At 41.1% G+C, this 23,151-nt stretch overlaps 1 protein-coding gene across 1 annotated transcript in view; it reads right to left on the reverse strand.

Moving 5' to 3' along the window:
- SCML4 (Scm polycomb group protein like 4) overlaps window positions 1-23,151 on the reverse strand; it is a 115,396-nt gene that overhangs the window by 56,946 nt on the left and 35,299 nt on the right. The window contains exon 2 of the mRNA XM_056125330.1: window positions 7,070-7,284. Coding sequence (XP_055981305.1) covers window positions 7,070-7,225 — 156 coding nt within the window. The 5' untranslated portion in view covers window positions 7,226-7,284. The remainder of the gene's footprint in view (window positions 1-7,069; window positions 7,285-23,151) is intronic.

A 23,151-nucleotide genomic window follows, 5' to 3' on the forward strand; every position in this document is an offset into this window, starting at 1 on the left:
GCTGAAACACCAGAAAATAAAAAATAATTTTCTTGATAAATGAGCACAGTTCCAAGATACAACTTTGTGGTTTATATTTGACTTACTACTTAAGGGAAAATACTGATGAACATTCTTGTCTGAACTATACAAAGAATTTGGCTGGCATCCTACTGCCCTGGCCCCATGGCTGAGGCTTAACCCTTACCCTGTACCAAGCCTGGGGTTGAAAGCAGGTTCAGCCAATGACCAGAGGACAGCCCATTCTAGCTGTTCCCTACCCGTTGTTTAGCCCCAGGTAGTGGCCCCGAAGTCCTCTGCATAAGCATTTCTCCCCCAGGGGCACTGGTGGCACTCTCTCCCTCCCAGCAAGGGGAGGCCTTGAAAATGGGCACAGGAAAGTCACTGGATTCCCATTCCCTCTGCAGCCTGTTGAACTTGTCTCTAGGGCCCTAATGCAGCACAAGCACTGGATAATCACCAACAGTGCTGGAGCTAATTCAACTGTTCTTATGAGAGCTTTTCTCAGAAAGAGGCTTTCAATAAGTAGGGAGATAAACACAACCCTCTACTTAAGGGCAAGCATTTTTTCACTTGAACGTCTTGGGAACTTGACTTCTTTGTTACACACTGTTGAGAGCACATGCTTTGGGGAAGTGGGGTGGGGAAGGAGACAATAAGAAGGAATCCTGTATTATCTCTCTGGCACCTAAGAAAATGATTTCTTTGCTGATTTAGGTAGTATTTTTCCATGTTTTTTTAAAAAATCACTTTCTTTGTCAGTCACTTTTTAGCTAAATGAAAGACTGTCCTTGGAGTTCTCAATGGAGGCCGTTGGCTATTCTGGACAATGGAGACGTCCCCTTATCCTTTACCTATAAAACCCCACATTTTAGCTGCTCATCAAATTGGCTGACACTACATTTTGCTGATGCCCTGGAGCTAAGTGTGGCCAAGGTCTCACGCTCGGCCCAGGGAGGGGTGTGTGCCCAGAGTTGAAAGTTGCTCCCCCCTCTACTTCTGTGCCCATTCTGCTGGAGGGATCAACAGGATCATGAGAACAGGGGAGAGGGGAGGTGGTGGCTACCTCTCCTGATGCTCAGGACTTTTTTTTCTGACTCTTTGCTCAAGGATCACTCCTGGCAGTCCTTTGGGGACCATATACAATGTTGGAGATAAAACGCAGGTCAGCTACGTGCAAGCAAGTACCTTTCCTGCTGTACTATGTCTCCAGTCCCAGTGTGGCTATTTTAGGGCATGAATGAGGTAGAGACTGTTAAGATAGTAGCAGAGTAACAACAGAGAGAAGCCTGGGTGCCCCAAACATTGTTACCCTCCCGTCAGCCCCAAATAGCCTTCCCAGATTTTACTATAAGAGAGTAATCAGCCTTTTTCTTCTTTAAAGCATTTTTATTTGACCTTTGTTATAAATGCAGGATTTTTAGTCTTAATGATACCATCATCAGAACTTTCAAACATTTTGATGATTCCTTTTTAATATATCAGGGGTGAGATTCTTTCTGGAATATGTTTAACTTTTCTCAATTCATTAAACAGAACTAACTATTAATTTGGCATTTCAGGGAGTTTGGTTCAGTTTTCATTTGGGGGCCACCCCCAGTAGTGAGTCAGGGTTACTCCTGGCTCTGTGCTCAGAAGTGCTCAGGGGATTGTGCCATGCTGGGCATGGAACCCAGGCCTCCTGTGAACAAAGCTTGCTCTCATTTCATTCAATGATCTCTCTGGCCCTGATTTAGTCTTTTTCAAATGCGGAAGGACAGTCACAGTCCTGAACAATGACAGACACAGATCTCCAGGGTGTGAAGGTAAGTGGCCTCACACAAAGGGGCTTGGTAGCTCTGGGCCTAATTCCTGTGGTTTTTCTGCCTCCTCTCACTTGCAAACTACCGGGATTGCATAAGAAAATGCACAGTATCCCTCCATAAAGCAAGTTAACAACAAAAAAAAAAAAAGAAAGAAAGAAAGAAAGAAAGAAAGAAAGAAAAAAGAAAGAAAGAAAATGCACAAAAAGTGTTCAGAGTTTCAAATGTAGATACGCTCAGTAAGGGCCATGTATAGTTCGTCTTGCTATTTGCACTGTCCTCCCGTTGTTCATCGATTTGCTTAAGTGGGCTCAGGAATGTCTCCATTGTGAGACTTGTTACTGTGTTTGGGATATCAAATACGTTATAGGTAGCTTGCCAGGCTTTGCCGGGCTCCTGAGAGGGTCGGAGGAATCGAACCTGGCTCAGCCCGGCCGGCAGCTTGCAAGGCAAACACCCTACCACTGTGCTATCGCTCCAGTATTACTATGAGATTACTATGAGATGATTCAGATCATCTCAAGTAGTAGTATACATTGGGGCAACTGGCAAATGTAAAGGCCTGGCGTTGGGATGGAGAGATAACCAGGCTTTAGGGCACATGCCTTGCAGATGCCCAGCTGGGTTCAATCCTAATACCAACTGACCTCCCAAATATAGTCATGTGTGGCTCAGGGGGTTCCCCATGCACTATTGATGTGGTCTTGGTAGTCTCAGAACACTATAGGTCTGGAGAAGCAATGCAATTTCAGGTCCTAGCACTGAGCAGTGGCCTGGTTGGCCAGGAGTGTCCCTGGAGCCTCCTGGTACCTCTTGAGAGGTTCCTCCACATACAATAAATGAAATTTAAAAACTCAACACTGTTTTCTTCCTGCTTAAATCATGGTCTCAGCTTTTGACATGGAAACCGGAACCTGCATCACTGGGATGCATGATTAGCAGCTACAGCTGTAGCCCAGAAGCTGGGGTGTTTTCTGAGTCCAGAAAAATCACCTGGAGCTTTCAGGGAGCTCTAGGCTCTGAAGCTCTATCTATCCACCAGCAGTGAATTCCAACTGAAAGGTGAATATCATGTTTGATAATACAGGAAGGAGGCTTCATGGTAGGTGGAGTATGACTCTTCATAGGAAGAGTGGAGAGGTTTTTGCTCTCACAGCTGTGGGACACCTCAGCAGTGTGGGTACGAGACTGGAGCAAAGAGACATCACCACAGGAGTGACAGACCACACGAACTCTCCTTTTCTTCTCGCCCTTCACTCAAGTTATTCTCAAGACTCAAGAGAAAGGGTAACATGCCACAGCCAATAGTATCCTGTGATGCTTGGCTTGTGGGCAATATGGCCAGTGGTTCTATAGGAACCAGGGCACCCTGCAGTGCCACGGATTAAGCTGGGGGCCTCCAGGGCCAACCTCTACTTGTCTTTAAGGGAGAGTTTGGGTCTGAATACAGCGCAGAAAGATGTCCCATCTGCAAACATCACCATGGAGGTGATTAAGGGGGCAGCATGGAACAGCACCATGTAAGAGGGACAGTCATCAACCAGCATGGGACTATAACAGAGCCAGCACAAACAGGCCTCTTCACATTATCCTGGGGAAGAATCTACCAAAGATCCAAACATCTATCATCTCATTAGGATGATGCTGTTCATGCAAATAAAACATCATAATATTAATAATATTACCACAGCCACAAAACTTAGTGTTTACTGCTTGGTAATATTCTATATTACATAGAGAACAATTTTTCTAAAATATGCTCTTTACAGAGTGGACAATGGGGAATGCTGGAATTATGTGTGGGTAAAAACTAGTCTCTGGTGAAATCGGGGTGTATGGGGGGGAGGGCAGCTTAGAGAGGTAGATTTCCAATGAAACAGGACCCTGTGTAACTTTTTGCTAAAATGGGGACAGTGGATCAAATACATTGGGGAGTCTCTGCTAATTGTTATTATACTATCACCATAGAAGTATCTTATTATCATAAATTGTTATAAAAATATTATTTTCTCTGTATCCATCTATGTGAGCAAAATTCTTTCCCTAAATGTCTTCTTCAATTCTCTGGATACTAAGCTGCTGTAATGAAGCTTGTGAGAATGTGTTGATGGGAAAAGTAAAATGAGGAAGGGTTTAAAGCAGTTTCTTAGAAATAAAATGTAAGATCTTCAAGATATGCCAATACCATGTTAAGCTTGCTCAGGATTTTTAAAAACAGCTTCTGGATTCCCAACTGTGTCCTAGATAGTTAAAAGTGCAAAATTAGGGGCCATTTGGTAAATGGAATGAAACTGCATTGTTTTCTTACTGGCTTCTCCACAATTAAAAGCTTTTAATTAATAGTAAAACAGGGCTTAAGAGTCTAAGGAATTGTCAAAATAAAACTAGAGGGACTTCCTGGGTTGCCTATTCTATTTTGCCAAGTAAGGACATTTTTAAAACCATGAACAAAGACAATGCACAAGATATAATAATTTTTTAAAAAGTCCTTGTAAAGGACCAACTCCTGAACAATATACAGCATAATAAAATAAAATAAACATTAACATCAAAATAATAGAAAGTAGCTATTTCAAGAGTAAAAGATGATACTGCTTTTGTTTTGATTGGAACCTTGTTTGAGGAACCAGTCTCAGAGGTGCTCAGGGCTTACTCCTGGCTCTGTGCTCAGGGATCACTCCTGGCATTGCCTTAGGGGACCATATACTATGTTAGGGATCAAATTGCATCAAGCACAAGCAACAAAAAAAGCCTTATTCTCTGTACTTTCTCTATGGCCAAAAGATGGTCCTTTAAGCATGATCATTTTAGTTTTGTGAAGAATTCTTTATGACTCTCATTTCCCTCATGTCATCCTGAATAGGTTGTAACTTCTCACAGTCTGGCATCTGGTTTAGAACCATTTTTCTCCCACAATAAGTCCATGGTTTGGGTATCTGTTTAGAGGACATCGGCCTGAAAGAAACCTCCAGACATGGACCTAATAAAAGTTGATGAACTCCAGGAATGGAATCAGACAGTGAAATCTGGGTAGGGAAGAGGGTCTGTGGGTCCTCAAAGGGGAATGTGTCAGCTGTATTAGGTACCTACAAAGCAGCTTGCCACTCCCAAGCTTCCTTCCTACCATGATGTGTTTCTGAAAGTCAGAACTCCTAAAAATTCTCTTTTTAAGGAGACAAAGTGCCAAGTCGGGTTTGGTCCATGGAGTAAATTTCCATTTTTCCTGGCCCCAGAAATGCTGTGTCTGTCAGTAATTTTCATTCTTGGGTCACAGTTCCCAGGGGAGTAGAAGAAAGGCCAACTATAAGAGAAAAGCTTTCAGTATGTTTCTTCAGGCTCTGGATATGCTCCTGGACTCCTCTATAAACAGAATGGCTGCCCCACTGCAGCCTTCCAGATGCAATTCCCACATTCAGCAATGGCGCGGGAGCCCGGCAAGGAGAACTGCTCGGGGCCCAGCTCCAGAGACAAAACTTAGAGGTTATTGTGCCCCTGAGGAAAAAGGAGGCATTCTTTGTTAGAAAATTAACAATGAAGTAAGCCAGAAGAAGAAGGATAAATACAGGATGATATCATTTATATATGGTATTTAGAGTAACAAGATGAGGAAAGGGTTTAAAGGAGGGATGCCCTGATCACCCTTGGTCCAAAAATATAGGGAGGAGAAGGAAAGACAGTGATGTGGGGTGTGGGGGAGCTGGAAGAGAAGAGACAGATGGAGAAGCAACAGGAGGTGAGGGCCAAGGTATATTGGTGATGTTAAGAAATATCAGAGCTAACTATCACAGAGTCAACTACAGAGTCAACTACACTGAAATCATGAGACCCAAACTTTAAGGACCAAACTTTAAAAGGTGCCTGTCAAGACGGCAGAATAAGGGTGGGGTTGAGGAGATCCAACCCGGAAACACTGGTGGAGAGAAGTTGACACTGGTGGCGGGATCAGTGGTGAAATACAATATGTCTAAAACTCAACAATGAATAACCTTGTAAATCCATGTTGCTTTAATAAAATAAAATTTAGGAAAAGACATTTAATTAAAAAAAAAGAAGAAGCAAGAGTGAGAGTACAGTAGGTAGGGCACTTGTTTTGCATGTAGCCAACCCAGGTTTGATCCCGTGACATCCCATATGGTCCCTGGAGCACTATCAGAAGTGATCTGTAAATGAAGAGCCACGAGTAAGCCCTGAGAATTACTGAGTGTGAACCAAAAACAAAAACAAAAAAAAAAAAAAAAGAAAAGAACAAGTGGCAGAGGACTCTACCTCAGGAGACGGCTGAGTTAATGTTTCTTTTAATAAAACCGATGACTCCCAAATAACTTTGAGTAACCTCCCAATCTACTGTTTTTATTTTCCATCAGTTGGAAGACCCAAAGAGAGAAAGGTTAAATTCATTACCACTTCTTCCAGAAGATTTGTCATTCTTCTGACCTAAAATAATTTCCTTATTTTCATAAATATATGAGAGTTAATTGCCAATTTGCATTTTTGTTGGAGCAGTCAGATCTCAAGATGGGAACATAAGTTCTTTATTTCAAGAAAAGTAAAAGAAGGGGAACTTGTCAAGCTCATTTGCCTCTACCAAAATGTTTCAATGTAACAAGCTTTACTACTTTTCTAGTATCCTCTTCAGAAATATCTGAGAACAGAAGTTCCCACTGGGGTTTGGACTCTTTTATGTGATTACAGTTGTTATGTGGGAGGATTTACTGACCACCCAATTTCCCAGACTTTTCACACTATTCTTAAAAGGGTCATTGAATTTTAATTTTGCCTGATGTGGCTGGTCGTAGCCAAACTCGATGCCAGCACCTTTCGTAAGCTGGTAACTATAAATTAACACTCTTAATTTTCATGGAGTCTCCTGGTTATGGCTCTTTGGGAAATTTCTTCTGGACCCTTTGACCCAAATCCTCTCGCATTATTAATTTTAATGTCTCAGGAACATCATCTGCTTCTACTGAAATAAATTCCAGGACCTCCATGGAGGAACAGTTAGGGGAATGCTGTCTGAAAACAGTCATGTCTCTTTGAGGCTTAATCATTTGTGTTTTGCTGTGACCCTAAAATCTGCAGCGCCTTACAACTTGCCCCTGCTGCGTCATTTGCTTCTTCAGCAAAGACAAGCAGCCACTAGCGGTTGTTGGAAGAAGAGGCTTCTCCCAACACGAGTTGCACTGAGAAAAACGTTTTCTCATGCTGTTTTCACAGCTGACAGCAGAGCTCTGCCCCCACTTTGAAGAGAGGAGATGTCGGAGCCATACCTTATACCCAGGTTTCCGTCCTCTTTTCTTTGGGATCTTCGCAGCTGGTAAAGAACCAGCTGATGAAGAGTAAAGGTTATGAACTGGCACTTTCATGGGTGTTGCGTGAAGAGGCGGCCGACCTCGTTTTCTTCCAGGGATCCTCTGAGACTGCATTTCTGCCGGGGCCAGTCTTGCAGAAGGAAGTGACAAATATCTCACAAGTAGAAGAGGTGCTGAGAATTAGTCCAGACACAAAGCAAAACAAAAACACAAGTGTTTGTTTGGTTTGCAAGGCAAACATGGAATTGGGTTGGTGATTTGGGCCATAGCTACCTCCAAGTAGAAGGGGAGACCAAATAGCTGGCCAAAGAGCTTTGTCACTGCTGTTGGGGTCCTGGCATAATTTCTAGAAGAGTAAGTTCCCTAAGGCTCTCTTGAAGAAACGCAGTCTATACTGGCTGGGTGGAGAGCATAGTAGATTCCCAATTCCAAACACAACATATGGTGTCCTTAGCAAGAAACAACTTGGGCTTGATGTTAGGTCCCCCAGTTAATTCATCTTTGGCCCTATAACAACAGTGTTGAATAAACACAACTATTGTCACTCCTATTTATTTGGGTTATAAATTCTTATGGTTTTGCCTGTGAAAAAAAATTAGCAGTAAAAATCAAGTGTATCCAAGCTAATTATGCACCTGATTAAAATGCAGATAGATTTACATACAGACATGTCATTTGGACACATTTAGAATTGCAAAACTTAAATGGATACAATCCAAATAGCAAACATAGTAGAAGAGTTAATAGATCTATGGATAATAAAATAATCGAGTATAAGAAGCTTTTAACAATACTCTTAAATTTTTGAGGTTAAATTTTTAAAAAATCACACCAATTACAAATAAAAATGATCTCAACTACATGAAAATGTTTATGGTGGGAAGAGTGGAAAGAGCTGCTGGTCATGTACAAATCCTTTCTCCCAAGAAAATACTTTGCACACTTACATTTAAAATGCTGAGGATAAGTTTCTCCAGGAGAGTTGCCTAACTCTTGTAGCAATACCTAGTTGATGGATCACGACCCAGAGCACAGAGAGGTATTATGAACTCAGAAGATTCAGGATTGTGACAAGTGGGGCAGAGATTTCCACTTTAACTTAGTGAAGTTAGGTGAGGAGATTGGTTTTTTTTTTTTGCTTGTTGGGTTACACTCATCAATGCTCAGGGGTTTCTCCTGGCTTTGTACTCAGGAATCGCTCCTGATGGTGCTTGGGATGCTGGGAATTGAATGAACCCAGGTTGGCTATGTGCAAGGCATGTGCCCTACCCACTGTACTATCACTCCAGTTCTGAGATTCATTTTTAAGACTTAGTGGAGCCTATCAATGAAAGTAAGAAATTGTTGCTTTAAAAGGCTGCAGAAATAACTGAGTAAAATTATGGACACTTCATCTGTATCCTGATCTGAACAGCACTGCAGGGACCAGATTGCTTCACTCAGGACGGAAAATAACAGAGAAGAAATTCTTAAAATCCTAACGTTTGGGGGGCATCTTTTGCAGACACAAGTTTGATTTGTTAACGATCTCAATAGTAAGTGTTCTATCAGTAATCTTCATGTTCTTAGAAATATCATGCTAAACAAAAACAATTTTAAAGGATACGTAACTGTATTGTCAAGTTATTTCAGATAGATAAGCTACTGAAGTTCTAGTTTCCTCATTTTGTTAAAGTAAACTACTGGAGCTGGAGATAGAATTCAGTTATAGAGTGAATATTTTGCAAGTATGAAGTCCTGGATTTGTTTCACCAGCACCATAAGACAAATAGACAAAACAAAAAAAAGAGAAAAACTATGTCTCATTGATCAAAGTCAATGCGCACTAAAAACTACTCTGTAAACCCATTGGATTTGCACGAGTGTACTTTTCCCCTCTGGATGGTATCTGAAATTATAGTATGTTAATAGAATTGAACGACATCTTAGAGTCAATGAATCATGATCAATAAACATAAATCCAAGAACCATCCAATTTTTTCTAGTAAAAATTGTATTGTGAAACTTCGTCTGAGTTTTATTGAGTTTTATTTTAAACTATCCTGATCAAGATGCTCCTTCTTTGTTATTAGTTTATAGACAACAAACAGAAAACAGTCCTAGTCTTGAACATTATCTTTCCCACCAAAAATAATGAAGAAAGTTGTCTCAAAGTTAAGGTAAGAATGCATCTCAGCTTCTATCAAACTTACCCCATTCTGAGTTCAGTTCTGCTATCCTTACTTTTCTCAGCTACCTCCTATCCCACCCCAGTTTTGGCAGGCATTAACTGATGGTTTGTAGGAAGTTCTCATTGTTTCAGGCAAAGTGATTTAAGCACATTCCTGGGGCCTGGCTATATTTTGTCCATCACTCTAGTTCACCATTGTACCACAGAGTGCACCTGGCACCTGTGACAGAGGCGCCCATAAAATCCAGTTTCTGTCCTAGACATAAGGTTCATAGCTGCCCACAGACACACAATTTTATGGTTTATAACTCATTGAGAGAAATACATCAACACAACAGAACATTTGGAGGTCAGTGAAACCTTCATACCATAAGAAGAATAGGGATAGCAAAATAATTTGATAAATGGGAGGAAAGTTAATTTCTTTAACAGACATTTCCCTCAATTCTAACTCCAAAATTGGGCCAATAAAAGCCAAATACAACACTCAAAAACCCTCACTCCTGAGTACTCACTTGTGTGCTCACATTTTGTTCTCTGATCCTATTCTCCACCCTGAATGAAACCAGGACTCTTTAGAATTTATTTTATATCTTGGGGCTACAGAAAGGTCAGAACTAGCTTGAACTATCTTATCAGAAGAAAAAAATTATTATAAGAGGACAAAAAAGCAAGATTTAATAATATACAAACCAATAACTATAGTGATATAAAGAATTAGAATAACTGGGAAAAATGAGAGTTTTATAATAGAAGACAAAGATCACCAACCTCTAGCTTTACTACCCTACATTGATGAATAGAACAATATATTGTTCATTGTTATTGTTAATAGGTATGAGAGAGCTTTATATGTAAGCATTTTGTTCCATTAATTAAGCACAGCTATATGCCTTCCTTTCTACCTATGAAATAGATCTATATGGCTGCAAGTAAATTGTAAATAAGTCAGCCTGTCCTGGGAAAATAGAAAGTGATCCAGAAATAAGAAGGACCTTTATCCACTTATCCCATATAGCAACCACATGGATAGCAGGCTCAATGACATTTTTAAAGGTGATGAATCTGCCAAAGATCTTTAGAGAAATTGCATTTTTTCAGCCAGAAGGAATAGCACAGTGGCTTAGAGCTTCTGCTCTGCAAGTGCATGCCATGAGTTCCAACCCCCGGTGTCCCATGTGACCAAGCATGATCCTGACAGCTCTGCTCTATGCAATCCTTGGTGCCAGAAGCCTTTTCCAGCCACATTACATGTCGAGCCTACTTTCCATGTGTGAGCACATCTGAGCTCAATGTCTTGAGAGCACTGCAACTAAGGAAAGATGAACAGGCACCACGGCTAGGAAGCACAATCTCTAGCGAGCATGTGCGTATGCAGGGATAACCCCTACCCTTAACCCAAGCCCCACTAATGAGCAGCACAAGCCTCAATTGTGACCTCAAGTAAAAGTGTGAGCCCTGGTGAGCATGCCTGCAAGAAACACAAATTAAGGAAATGCAAAACCTCTGTGAGCAGCATACCATCACCACCAATGAAGGGAGGGGGAGGGCAGGAATTTAAAAAATTAAAAATTAGAGTTAGTGGGGTTGGAGTGATAGCACAGTGAGTAGGGCTTTTGCCTTGCTCGTGGCTGACCTGGGTTTGATTTCCAGCACCCCATATGGTCCCCCGAGCACTGCCAGGAGTAATTCCTGAGTGCATGAGTCAGGAGTAACCCCTGTGCATTGCTGGGTGTGACCCAAAAGCAAAAAAAAAAAAATTAGAGTTAGTGATTTGTTTAGACTGGTCTCTCAACCCCCGGGGTGAAGCTTCCAACTGCCTCATAAGTATATAGAGACCTCCTGGTTTTAGAGTTGGAAAGTCTGCTAAAGGGGGAGGGTGGTACAGAGGATTTTCTGCCTCCTTCATCACATGATTTAGGGAAGGCTCTAAACCTGTTCAAGCCAGTATCCCCTGGGTTGACAGTGTCAGAGCCTCCCTCCCGTGAATATTGGGATTTTCCTTTATTCTCTAAGGGTTCAGCTTCCTTTATTCTCTAAGAGTGACAGAGACCCAAGCTCACATATTTAAGAGGAAGGAGGAAAGATGAAAAAGGCTAGAACTGAGAAGAAACACAACGAAATGGGACGCTCACTCCAAGCAGCGAAATTTGGAAAGCTGTGAAGCATTTGCAAGAGTGACTGACAGGCATGTACAGAGGATGAGAGATTTCCTGGCTGGGTAACTGCTCAGCAGAAGAGTATATTTACCTGTTTTCTGGGACCCACTGGATATATGCATAAAACATCTCTCATCATGTTATGCAAAAATTTGAGAGCAATTGTCTCTCAGGGGAAGGGAGGGACTGGAGAGGGAAAGGAACTCTGCCCTGCACACTGTTTTCTGCCTTTTGAATCATGCATGCATTCAAAAGATGAAAATAGACACAAATATCATTGGTCTATAATCTTTGACTCCAGAGAAGAATGAGCAACTGTCCACCATCTACAGCTTTGATCAACCAGGTCAACTGCACCAGCTTGCAAGAGGTACGTGGATCTTGGACAGAGCACCCTGAAAGGCTGCTCATTGCATTCCAATAACTGGGTGCCACCCTCATCACACCCTAAGGTTATGCATTTGCAAGGTGCAGGACATAGGCAGTATCAGTGATGATTTGACGGACCAGACCAATTGCATCTCAGGTGCACAGGAGTTGTAGTATTAGGGATGAGTGAAAGGATTGGAGGTGGGGTGGGGGAGCAGGGGGACTGGCTTGTGATCTTGCTCTACTTCTAATTGACTGATAAATAGAGATTGGTCTTCTCATATCTCTAGGCATCTACCCAGCTCTGTACCCATCTCAGTCTCTAAACACTCTGTTGAGTGGAACTCTCAGATAAAGAGGCAAAAGCTCTTATTCCATCTGTCTCTTACTTCAACAGTCAGCAAAAGCACCTGTTGGATTATAGTTCTAAGTATTTTAGGTTTAACATCGGGTTGTCCTTGCTTCTCCCATAGGGAGCTTATGTTTATTGATTTACTCCTGAGGCACACCCAATTCCGTCGGGCACCCCCAATCCTCTGTGTTTGTCTTTAACCTCTCCTTTGTCCTCTGTTTCCGCTATCTGTTAATCACATCTATCCCAAAATCAGACCCTGTAACTTGTAAAGTCAAACTCTTCTCAGGGCTCTGGATTTTGTATATGTAAGTGAAATACTGGTTTTCTCTTTCCTTTATGTCCTTTGCATAGTTAATTTTAGAGCAATGTCCTTTTTGTATAGAAAGAGGAAGAGAGATTATGCTATGCTTTTGTAACATATGAATTAATTGAATCCCAATAATATTTACTTCTGGGCATTCATCATATTTACTTGACTTAAGCCTCAGTTGAGGTCCCAGCAAGGGACAATGATGGAACTAGGGAAAGCCATAAGCTACCCTGGCATCTAAAAGGGACAGAATAAGCCCCATAAGAAGTATAATAAGTTAAGAGCATAATCATTGAACAAACTGACGTGACCAAAAAAATAACTTACTGAATGAAGACCCTGCTGGTGTAGGAAAGACTAATCTGGCCTGAAGACTGTAGTCTGGAATATTTAGCAAGATGTCCTGAGGAAAAGCCATCCTTTAATCTTAATGTATCTCTTACTGTGCCCACACAGAATGACTAGGAATATTATTAAGAAGTAAATTTAAGATGACTGCTTAAATGGATTACTAGCTAAGAAAAGGAGAAAGCAATACACCCTTAGATGTAATTCCACCCATGGGTGGATCTCTTAGCAGGATTCTATGACATACACTCAATTTAAATCTTAAAGAATTTTCACGAGTATTGTGGGCATCAGCTCACTAAATTGGGGCTGTCTGCTCAACAGTGGCAATAGCTATTTTCTGTCACTCCATCTAAGAATTCATTACACAGTGGAAGGAAAGGCACTTTTTAGGTAGTGATAAGTCATTGTTATTCTTCTTCTTCTCCTTCTTCTTCTTCTTCTTCTTCTTTTTTTGAAAACCACCATTTCCTGTTTTGTTCTCTATTTATACTTTTAGTTTTGAGAAAGCACTAGTGGTTTGGTGCTTGTTTCTGGTTTTATCTACAAAGCTCTCTTTTCAAGATGCTGCTTCTGGTTAATATAAACCAACGATAGACTTGGGATCTAACAAGATTCAATTAACACAAATAACTTCTCTTCAAGTCAGTGCCTCACACAGCAGGATTCCCTTTGCTAATCTCAAAGATTTATGAAAGCTTTAAGCAATCACATCACCAATAGGTGCATTTTCACACCAAGTTTCAGGCACGTACTTGTTAGATTGAAGTACAAAGATGTATTATAACTTTATCATGATAATATTTGCAAACTCTTACTGTGTTTAAAGCATTCTTTGGTGCCATGTACAGAGATATATCAGCTCAACATTTTCCCTTAAAAATCACTGTCTAAGAAAAACAAACCACCTTGAGCCTATGTTTGCAGATCATATCAATCAGCAGAAAAAAAACTCTTCCACCTTTTGGGCAAATAAAGGAGAGATGCATTCTTGAGATAAATTTAAACACGCATCCATATGACCCAGAAATACCATACTTCTATATTTATTGCAGCACTATTCACAATAGTTAGAATCTGTACCCAAAAACATATTAGTGAATAAAGAAACTATGGTACATTTACACAATGGAATACTATGCAGCTGTTTGGAAAAATGAAACCACGACATTTGCTTATAAGTGGATGGATATGGAAAGTATACTGAATGAAAAGAGTCAGAAGGAGAGGGACATACAAAGATTGTACTTATTTGCGAGACATAAAAAAAAGCACAAACAAAATGAGACTAATACTCAAGGACAGTAAAAACACGGTCCAGGAGTAGGTTCACAATTGGAAGCCTGCCTTAGATGCTGGGGGAGAAGGCAGTTGGGATAGAGAAGGAACCACTACGGCAATGATAGTTGGAAATGATCACTCTGGATAAGAATTGTGTGCTGAAAGTAGGTAAAGGAACAAACATGATAACTTCTCAGTATCTGTATTGTAAACCATAATGCCCAAAAGGAGAGTGTGTGTGTGTGTGTGTGAGAGAGAGAGAGAGGAGGGGAGAGAGGGGGAGAGAGAGAGAGAGAGAGAGAGAGAGAGAGAGATGAAAAGTATGAAAAGTGCCTGCCATATAGGCAGGCTGTGGGGGTGGGGCGGCATTTGGCAGAAGGGAAACTGAGGACATTGGTGGTGATGGGAAATGTACACTAGTAGAGGGATGGGTGTTGGAACATTATATGACCAAAACCCAATCATAAACAGCTTTGTAAACATGTATCATGACTATTCAATTAAAAAATTAAATAAAAATTAAGCACACACCTGATTCTCTAAAAAATGATTGTGCTACTTCATATTTGGTAGTTTAAAGTTGCTTCCCCAGTATATATTCGGTGGTCAAAACCAGTGATGGGTAACAGTGCTCAAGAGTCCATAAACAAGGTTAGGCAGTGGAAAGTAAGAAGCGAAGTAGTGTCATTCTTGACCATTTATGTTCTGATATCCGTAAAATGGAAACATCAGTAGTTGCCAAAGTCATAAGATCAGTCACTATGAGGATCTGAAGAGACGACCAAGAACTCATCCTAAACTGCAAAGCCCTGTGTGATGTAAAGCATTGCTATTCCAAGACTTTATTTTCTTTTGGTCCCTCTGCAAAGAACAGAGAGACAATAAGAATCCACTATCCAACAAGCTTGTTTGCAGGGTCCTCAAAAGACAGCAAACGAAGAACAAACTCAAGGTCTTGTAAACCAAACTTTGGAAATACAAGTAAGGTACCCAGAGAAGGCTTAACTTGCCTCTTCCTCCAGAGCATCTGGTGGTCTAGCTCCTGTCTAGTTTAAACTCATCTGAAGGTAAAATGTGACTGGTCCCAGTGGGGCAATTTTCAGTTCCCTAGAGAGCTGTGATTTGGGGCTGGGGGTAGGGGATGCAGCCCTTGAGACCCGAAGTGAGGAGCAGCAATCTCCACATGATCCTTCCAGACCAGCTTCCTCTCCCAGGTTCACACACACAAAAAAACCTCACACATGTGCAAATTAAAACCAGGTCTGGGGAGAGAATAGATGAAAGGAGGGGGCAGAGCAATAGTATAACAGGTAGGGAATTTATCTTGCATGCAGCCAACTCAGGTTTGATCCCCAGGACCCCATATGGTCCCTTGAGCACTGCCAGGAGTAATTCCTGAGTGCAAAGTCAGGAATTGTTCCTGACTTTGTAACCCCTGAGCAGTGAGGCTGTCACTCCCAAACAAAAAATAAATAAATAAAACAAAAGAATGAGTGAAGAGGAAGAAGGACTGGAGCAAGGACAGGAAAATGCTCTGGTGTTCTCTCTATGGTAAAGAAATTGTTTCTGACTACCAAGGATCACACCAGAGTATCCATTCCCTGTTAGTGCAGCCATAGCATCATTGTACCACGGACACAGCAGACAGTTCACGATTGCTCTAGCCATGTCCTTCGATCAGCCCCTTTACACGGCCTGTAGCATCCGCAGGACCAGAACCCCAGAGTAGTTTCTTGGTCCTTGAAAGAGAAGTATTGGCCTGAAATGAACTTTTTTTTCTCCACACTCATTCCTTTCAATTATTTGACAAAATGCTTCCTGGGTACCTACTATGTGCAGAGATTATGACCCCAGACTTTCTTGGGCTGGGGAAAAGTGCACACTCACACACACACACACACACACACACACACACACACGCACAATACACACACACATACACATACACACACACAGAACCCATCCCAAGGGCTATTGAACTGAGCTTACAGACAGCACAGTTGAATTTTCCATTCAGCACTAACTAGCTTCTCAGTCTCTGACACCCAGAAAGATTCTGGAAGCTGTCACAGCACATGTTCAGAGCAGATGTGGAGAGTAAGAAGGGCCACATGATACAGCCTTGTAGAGCTGCCTGGCCAGTCACAGCCATGAGGCCAGTGATCAGCAAACAGTCCTCCAAATAACCCCTACTTCCCTCAGGGCACCCCAGCCTTGGAACACAGGATTCCTTAGCTCTTGAGCCCAGGAGAGCTAGTTCCTTCACACTATGTCCCCTTGATTAAGGTGCTGGCCTTAACAGACACAGTCAGAAGGCCCAGCTCCAGGAACCAACACAGTAGCAAATAGTGAATGAATAAATAAATGAGTTATTAAAACTCGCATTCACTGTTTTGTTAAGGCCCACTACAAGCCTTTAAGATGTCTTATCATGTGCTCCTGAAACAGATGAAGAGTTGGTAAACCTGCACAGATGGGACAGCACTCAGAAAGTTGTCATATCTTGCCAAAAAGTCGCACCGTTAATGCACAGCACTTTCTACTTCGTTCACATGATATGATCTGCTGAGATCCAAGAGTGCCATCTCCAAAGACTTTGATTCTGCTTAAAAGTGCCATGGGAAATGTTGCTTTCCATTTATTTATTTACTTAGGTTTTTTGGTCACACCTGGTCATGTTAAGGGGTTACTCCTGGCTCTGCACTCAGGAATTACTCCTGGCAGTTCTTGAGAGACAATATGGGATACTGGGATTGAACCCAGGTCAGCTGGCAAATGCCCTACCTACTGTAATATTCCTCCAGCCCTGATGCTGTTTTTCAAAAATTAACTTCTCTAGGGGCCAAAACAATAGTATAGCAGCTTGGGTGCTTGTCTTGTACACAGATGACCTGGGTTCAGTCCTTGGCACCCCTTATGATCCTCTGAGCACTGCCAGGAGGTATCCCTGAGAACAGCGGTAGGGCGTTTGCCTTGCACGCAGCCAACATGGCCGACGCGAGTTCGATTCCTCCGCCCCTCTCGGAGAGCCAGGCAAGCTACTGAGAGTATCTCGCCCGCACGGCAGAGCCTGGCAAGCTCCCCGTGACGTATTTGATATGCCAAAAACAGTAACAACAAAGTCTCCAATGGAGACGTTACTGGGCCCGCTCGAGCAAATCAACGAACAACGGGAGGGCCAGAATCCCTGAGAACAGAGCCAGGAGCAATCTCTGAGCACCACTGGGTGTAGCACTAAGCCAAAAAACAAACAAATAAACAAAAAGGCTGACTTCTCCAGACCAAAGTCTGGAGAAACCTCTTGCCACATTTCACAGCATAATCATTGCAGATCTTACAGTTTTTTGGTTGCTGCTGTTGTAACAAAAATGTGGAGTGTGACCATTATGTGAAGCTTAAATTAATTTTTAATTGTAGTTAGCTAACATATTTATAATAGTTTAATGTTAATGATTTTGATATACAGTTATCCCACCTCACCACCACCAAATGTCTTTATGTAACTGCTAGTTCACCTCTTTATTCTATTTTATACCCCTTTAATAATCTCAGTTTTGTAATTCAGGGCTAAGTGTTTGTCATCATTAGATAATGTCTATTCTTTTATTTTGCTTCTATATATACCACACATGAGTGAGATCATCTGATGTTTGTCCTTTTCCTTCTGACTGGCTTTATTTAACATGATACCCTCCAGTTCCATGCATGTTAAAGATAAAATTCTGTCTTTACAGGCTGGAGAGATGGTACACGGGTTAAAGTGCTTGCTTGTACATGGTCAGTCTGGATTCTACCATAAGCCCTGACAGTTATTACTGAGCACAGAGCCAGGAGTAAACCCTGAGCACAGCCATGCATGATTCACAGACCACAAAGAAAAAAATAGAATTCACTTTTTCTTATACTGCCATACTACTTCATTACATTTACACATATGAATACAATCAACATATATATTATATATATGAATATAATGAATATTAATATAACACCACCTCTTATATATATCTTCATATATATTGCTGGAATGATAGCGCACTGGGCAGGGCATTTGCCTTGCACATGGCCGACCTGGATTCGATTCTTCTGTCCCTCTCTGAGAGCCTGGCAAGCTACCCGTGGCATATCCAATATGCCAAAAATAGTAACAACAAGTCTCACAATGGAGACGCTACTGGTGCCCGCTTGAGCAAATCGATGAACAATGGGAGGACAGTGCTACAGTGCTACCACCTCTTTATCTGTTTTTGGACATTTTGGGTTATTTACATACACTGACTACTGTACTAAGTGCTGCACAGAACATAGGTATGGATATATCTTTTGGAATTCATGTTTTTGTACTTGGGGAATATATGCCAATAAGTAGAATTGCTGGGTCCTCTGGATGCAGTACTCATGGGGAAGCTGGAGTCAACACCTCATGAGCCTCAGTCTAGCTCTAGGGGCCTGGCCCCAAAGTGACATGGTGCTCAGACTCATGTTTCTGAAGGCCAGTGGGAAGGCCAGTCATCTACAATGGAAGAAAACTCTCATAGCTCAAAATGAGCAGAGAGTAGACCCCCAAACAACAAAATGCTAAGGAATAGAGGGGTAGGGTGTGTGGGAGAGGTAGTACAGAGGGTGGAGCATTTGCCTTGCACATGCCTGACCCTGGTTTGATTCCTCAGCACCTCATATAGTCCTGTAAGCACCCCCAGGAAAGACCTCTGAGTGCAGAGCATAAGCCCTGAGCCAACGTCCTAATGTCAGTGATTACCACATTCCCTTAGAAGAACTTGCTGATTTGTTTAATAGTTCCATAATGGATTATTCACCTCCAGAATGTAACCTGCTTAGGAAACTTGAACCAAATATATCCCTTTGACATATTAGTATCTTTCTCCTTTATATCATAACTCAAAATTTTCCAGCAGCAGCTCCAAGCTGCAAACTCCCAAGGCACAGAGTAGAGCATTACCACACTAGGATCTTGGCTTTTTGGGAGTAAATTTCCTTAAAGTGTGAGGTTTCACCTAATGAAATGTATTCAGGATGAAAAGGAAGTTGGGTTAGAAATCAGAAAAATGCTACTAGCGTGAACTGTTTTTCTACAGAATTTCCCAGAATTGTTTTGGGGATCAGATAGTAAATGTGAGGAACAGGATAATAGCACTGGGTAGAACCCAAATAAACAAGACACTCCCAGGTTCCAAGTGGTTTGATTGATGATAGCACCAAACTGTGGGTTGACTACAGTGGCATGCTCTAATCTCAAGTTTGGGGATATTTTATTTTGTTTTATTTATTTGGAGTTGGAGGGGGAGTGGTAACTTCAAGTATGATGATGCTTGGGGTGGTGTTCTGGAGGTGTTCTAGGGAGCATACAGTGCCAAGAATCAAACTGGGGCCTCCAGCATGAAAAGCACACGCTTAGACCTTTGAATTTTCTCTTTACCCTCTACTTCCCCATTTTTCACTCCCAGTTGTTTGCTCCTGTTGGCATGGATGAGGATTTTGAAGGTAGGACTATCATATTAATAGATCTCACAAATCTGGGAGGGAAGCTAAGGGGACCAATTACAGAATTAAGGCTCAAAATTTTTCAGTTCAATCAATCAAACTTAATTTTTTAAAGATAGGGAGAGAGAGAGTACAATAGGATAGGCACAACCTTGCACAACCTCAGTCCTATCCTAAGTACAGAAATTATCCCTGAGTATAGAGCCAGGAGTAACCCCTGATCAGTTCTGGGTGTGATCCCCAAATAAAAAAATTGTAAAATATTATTCAGAGATTATAGGAGACAGTTGATAGGAAAGGTTTCTTTCCTATCAACTATCTGTGAAAACAGATGTATGATTTTAATGGCAGGACTTACTAAGACTGATGCAACCATTCCATTCAAAAGTTCATGGAATACAGATTGTACAGTGTCTAGATGAACAGAAGCAACAACTTGTTCACAAAATATCTGGAGTTTTAAGTTTGTCTCTGGAGGCAAAAATTAAAATAAACACTGAATTCAAAAGGAGGAGAAAAAGACAAATAGCAACTTCTCTTTGTGGAACAGTTGTGAAAAACTGAAGAGAAACAGTGAGCCCAGAGAAAAGAGAAATTACTCCATGTGATTTTACGAGGCAGAACCCGGTTATAGCAAACAACTTCTCTGATGGTCCCCAATGATCCCATCTCCCCACCATTCACATTCACACTGTGGCAAGAATTTCAAGTATTAATTAAAAGGGTGATGACCAGAACTCTCAAGAAAACTGAGAAGTGGGAAGGCCAAGTTAACTAACATTGGCAAAAAGTGAATGTGGTAACATGGAAGACAACCCTTCAGACTTCAGGACAGTAAATCTGCAGGTACGTGAAATGCAGACCAAATAACTGGGGCAGTACTCAATGCAAACTGAACCTTTGCAGAACAAAACCATTGGGGGCATTCTTATGGTTTCCAAGAGCTGAGTTGTTCTCATTATGAATCAAGTTAAGGGACATTTCCTTGCTTTCATCCATCTCTTCTGTCATTACTTTAGAGGTTAAGACACAAATCTTACATTCTAAGCAGCTCAATTAAGCAAGGATATTTAAGCCTAGTGAAATAAGGTTAGTGTAGAGAAAGGGTCGGGGGGATGGATTATTCCAAACGTCAATCCTTTTTACTGTGGTTGTGTCATCAGTCTCTAGTTTTATTTTATAAGACTTTCAAAAGCGTCTTCATGATGGGACCTGAGGGACAGAGGTGGTCAATTTAGAATGAAACCAAGAGATGTGATCATCACAACAGAGTGAGGGACACAAAGAATGTGCCCAGCAGACAGTTATTAGATTAGTCGCACTGGACTAGATTGAATTGAATAGATTTAAATGGAAGCACTCAAGATGCGGCATTTAATAAACCTTTGTCTTATTGAACTGGACTGGCAACATTAATCATCGTAAATCCATATCCTGGAACACAGTGCAGTCTTTAAAAAAGAGCAATTCGCTGCTACAAAGCCGTCCCTTCCCCAACTGCCAGCAACCAGAGGAGCACATTCAGGTATCTCTGTGTGTTCACAGGGAAATGATTCCAGTATTTATTATTCCTATAGAAAATAACAATAAGAAGTAGTCAGAGCATATTAAAGTTATTCCATTTATATGTGATCCCAATTGCATAGAAAAAAGAAGGCATGTACGTTCTTATATTAGAGACTATCTTGCTTCATTTGATTAAAATCTAAGCACCAAATGGTTGCATACTTAAATTTTACATTTTGATCACTTAATTGCGTGTTTGAATAGCTTTTTAGCACTGCCATGATTCATTACTACAAGTTTGATGGTTTAGAAAAACAGAAATTTATTCCTTTTTATTTCAGGAAGCTGGAAGCCTGAAATCAAGGTGTCAGCTAGACTGTTTCCCTCTTGACAGAAGATTCTTCCTGAGGGAGAATCTGAGAACTGATCACATCCCTCCAGTGGCTGCACGCAAGCCTCCAGGTTCCTTGGCCATTGGCCACATACCTCCAATCTCTGTCTCCATGGTCACCAGACTTTCATCCTTCTCTGTGTGCCTCTGTGCCGCCACACAGCCATCAGGTCAAAACACTCATCACTGGATTTATGATTAACCCTAATCCAGTATGACCTCATCCCTAATTAATTACATCTGCAAAGATTCTCTTCTCAAAGCAGGTCACATTATGCATTTCCAGATGGGCACTGGACCTTGAGGAGGTCAGATTCAATTCAACACAAAGGGCCTGCATCAACCTTTCCACTGGGGAACTGGGGAACAGACCACCTTTTAGCAGTCATGGCGGTAGCAGAGAAGGAAGGAAGGAAGTTGCCTTGCATGTGACTTGCATGAGTCAATCTTGGTTCGAATCCCTGGCACCACATATAACCCCCTGAACACTACCAAGAGAACCTAGAGATAGGAATAGTCTGAGCATTGCCAGGTATGGCCCCCAAAAAAGACAAACAAAAAAAACCCCATTTCTCAGCATGCGGTATGCCAACTAGCCTGTATATTTCTATGGGAGCCTTTTGTTATAATATAAAAGCATATTTATACATCCTTTCTGAAAAGGAAGAAAATATGATAGCCCTTTTTGTAATGTTATTATAATTTTTTCTCGCAGGATAATTAGTACAATTCAATTTTAGCATTTAACTTTGTTTTTTTTAAATAAAAAATAATTTTTAATTTAGGTATAAGTTAAATACAGTGAAATGCACAGATCTTGTCTTAAGATTTTGAGCTGGAAATGATACCGGCTCAGTAGGTAGAGCATTTGGTTCACATGTATCAGGCCCGGATTTAATACCCAGCACTGCAAATATATAGAGAGAGTTCAATTTGATGAATTTTGACAAATACATGCACAATGTAACTCATAATTAAACTAGAGGAAATTCTTACCACCTTAGAAAGTTCCATATGCTTCTGTTCAGTCAACTCTTCCCCAATGGGAAACCACTTTTCCAATTTCTCTCACCATAGATTAGTTGAATGTGTTCTTGAACCCCATAAGTGGAATCATATAATTTGTACTCTCTTTTTGCTTCTGGCTCCATTAGCCCATATTCTGCCTATCTTGATAGCTCTATTTTTTTTCCTCCCTGAATACTAACCCGTTTGAATTTGCACAATCTGTTATCCATCCAAATTTCAAAAGACATCTGGAATGTTTCCAGTTTTGAGTTATTTTAAACAAATATGCCAAAAACATTCACATTCAAGTCTTTCTGTGAATGATATACACTTTCATTTTCTTGGGTAAGTCCCTAGAAAGTAGAATTGATGAACCTTAGAGTTGCTGTCTCTTTAACTTAATAAGAAACTGTCAAACCATTTTCAGTATCTGGTAGATCGTCACCATACCTGAGGTCTAAAAGGAGGGCCAGTTGCTCCATATTCTCACCAATATTGATGCTTTCTGTCTCATTTTAGCCATTGTCACTGTTGGAATTAAATTTGAATTTCCTAGATGAAAGCAGTACTGAGCCGGTCTTCACACCTTTATGTTTGTATTAGTCATGTACATATCTTTTGTCTAATGTAACCTGTAACAG

Source organism: Sorex fumeus, unplaced genomic scaffold (genome assembly GCF_029834395.1).
Source record: "Sorex fumeus unplaced genomic scaffold, SorFum_2.1 ptg000054l, whole genome shotgun sequence".
Classification (NCBI taxonomy): Eukaryota; Metazoa; Chordata; class Mammalia; order Eulipotyphla; family Soricidae; genus Sorex; species Sorex fumeus.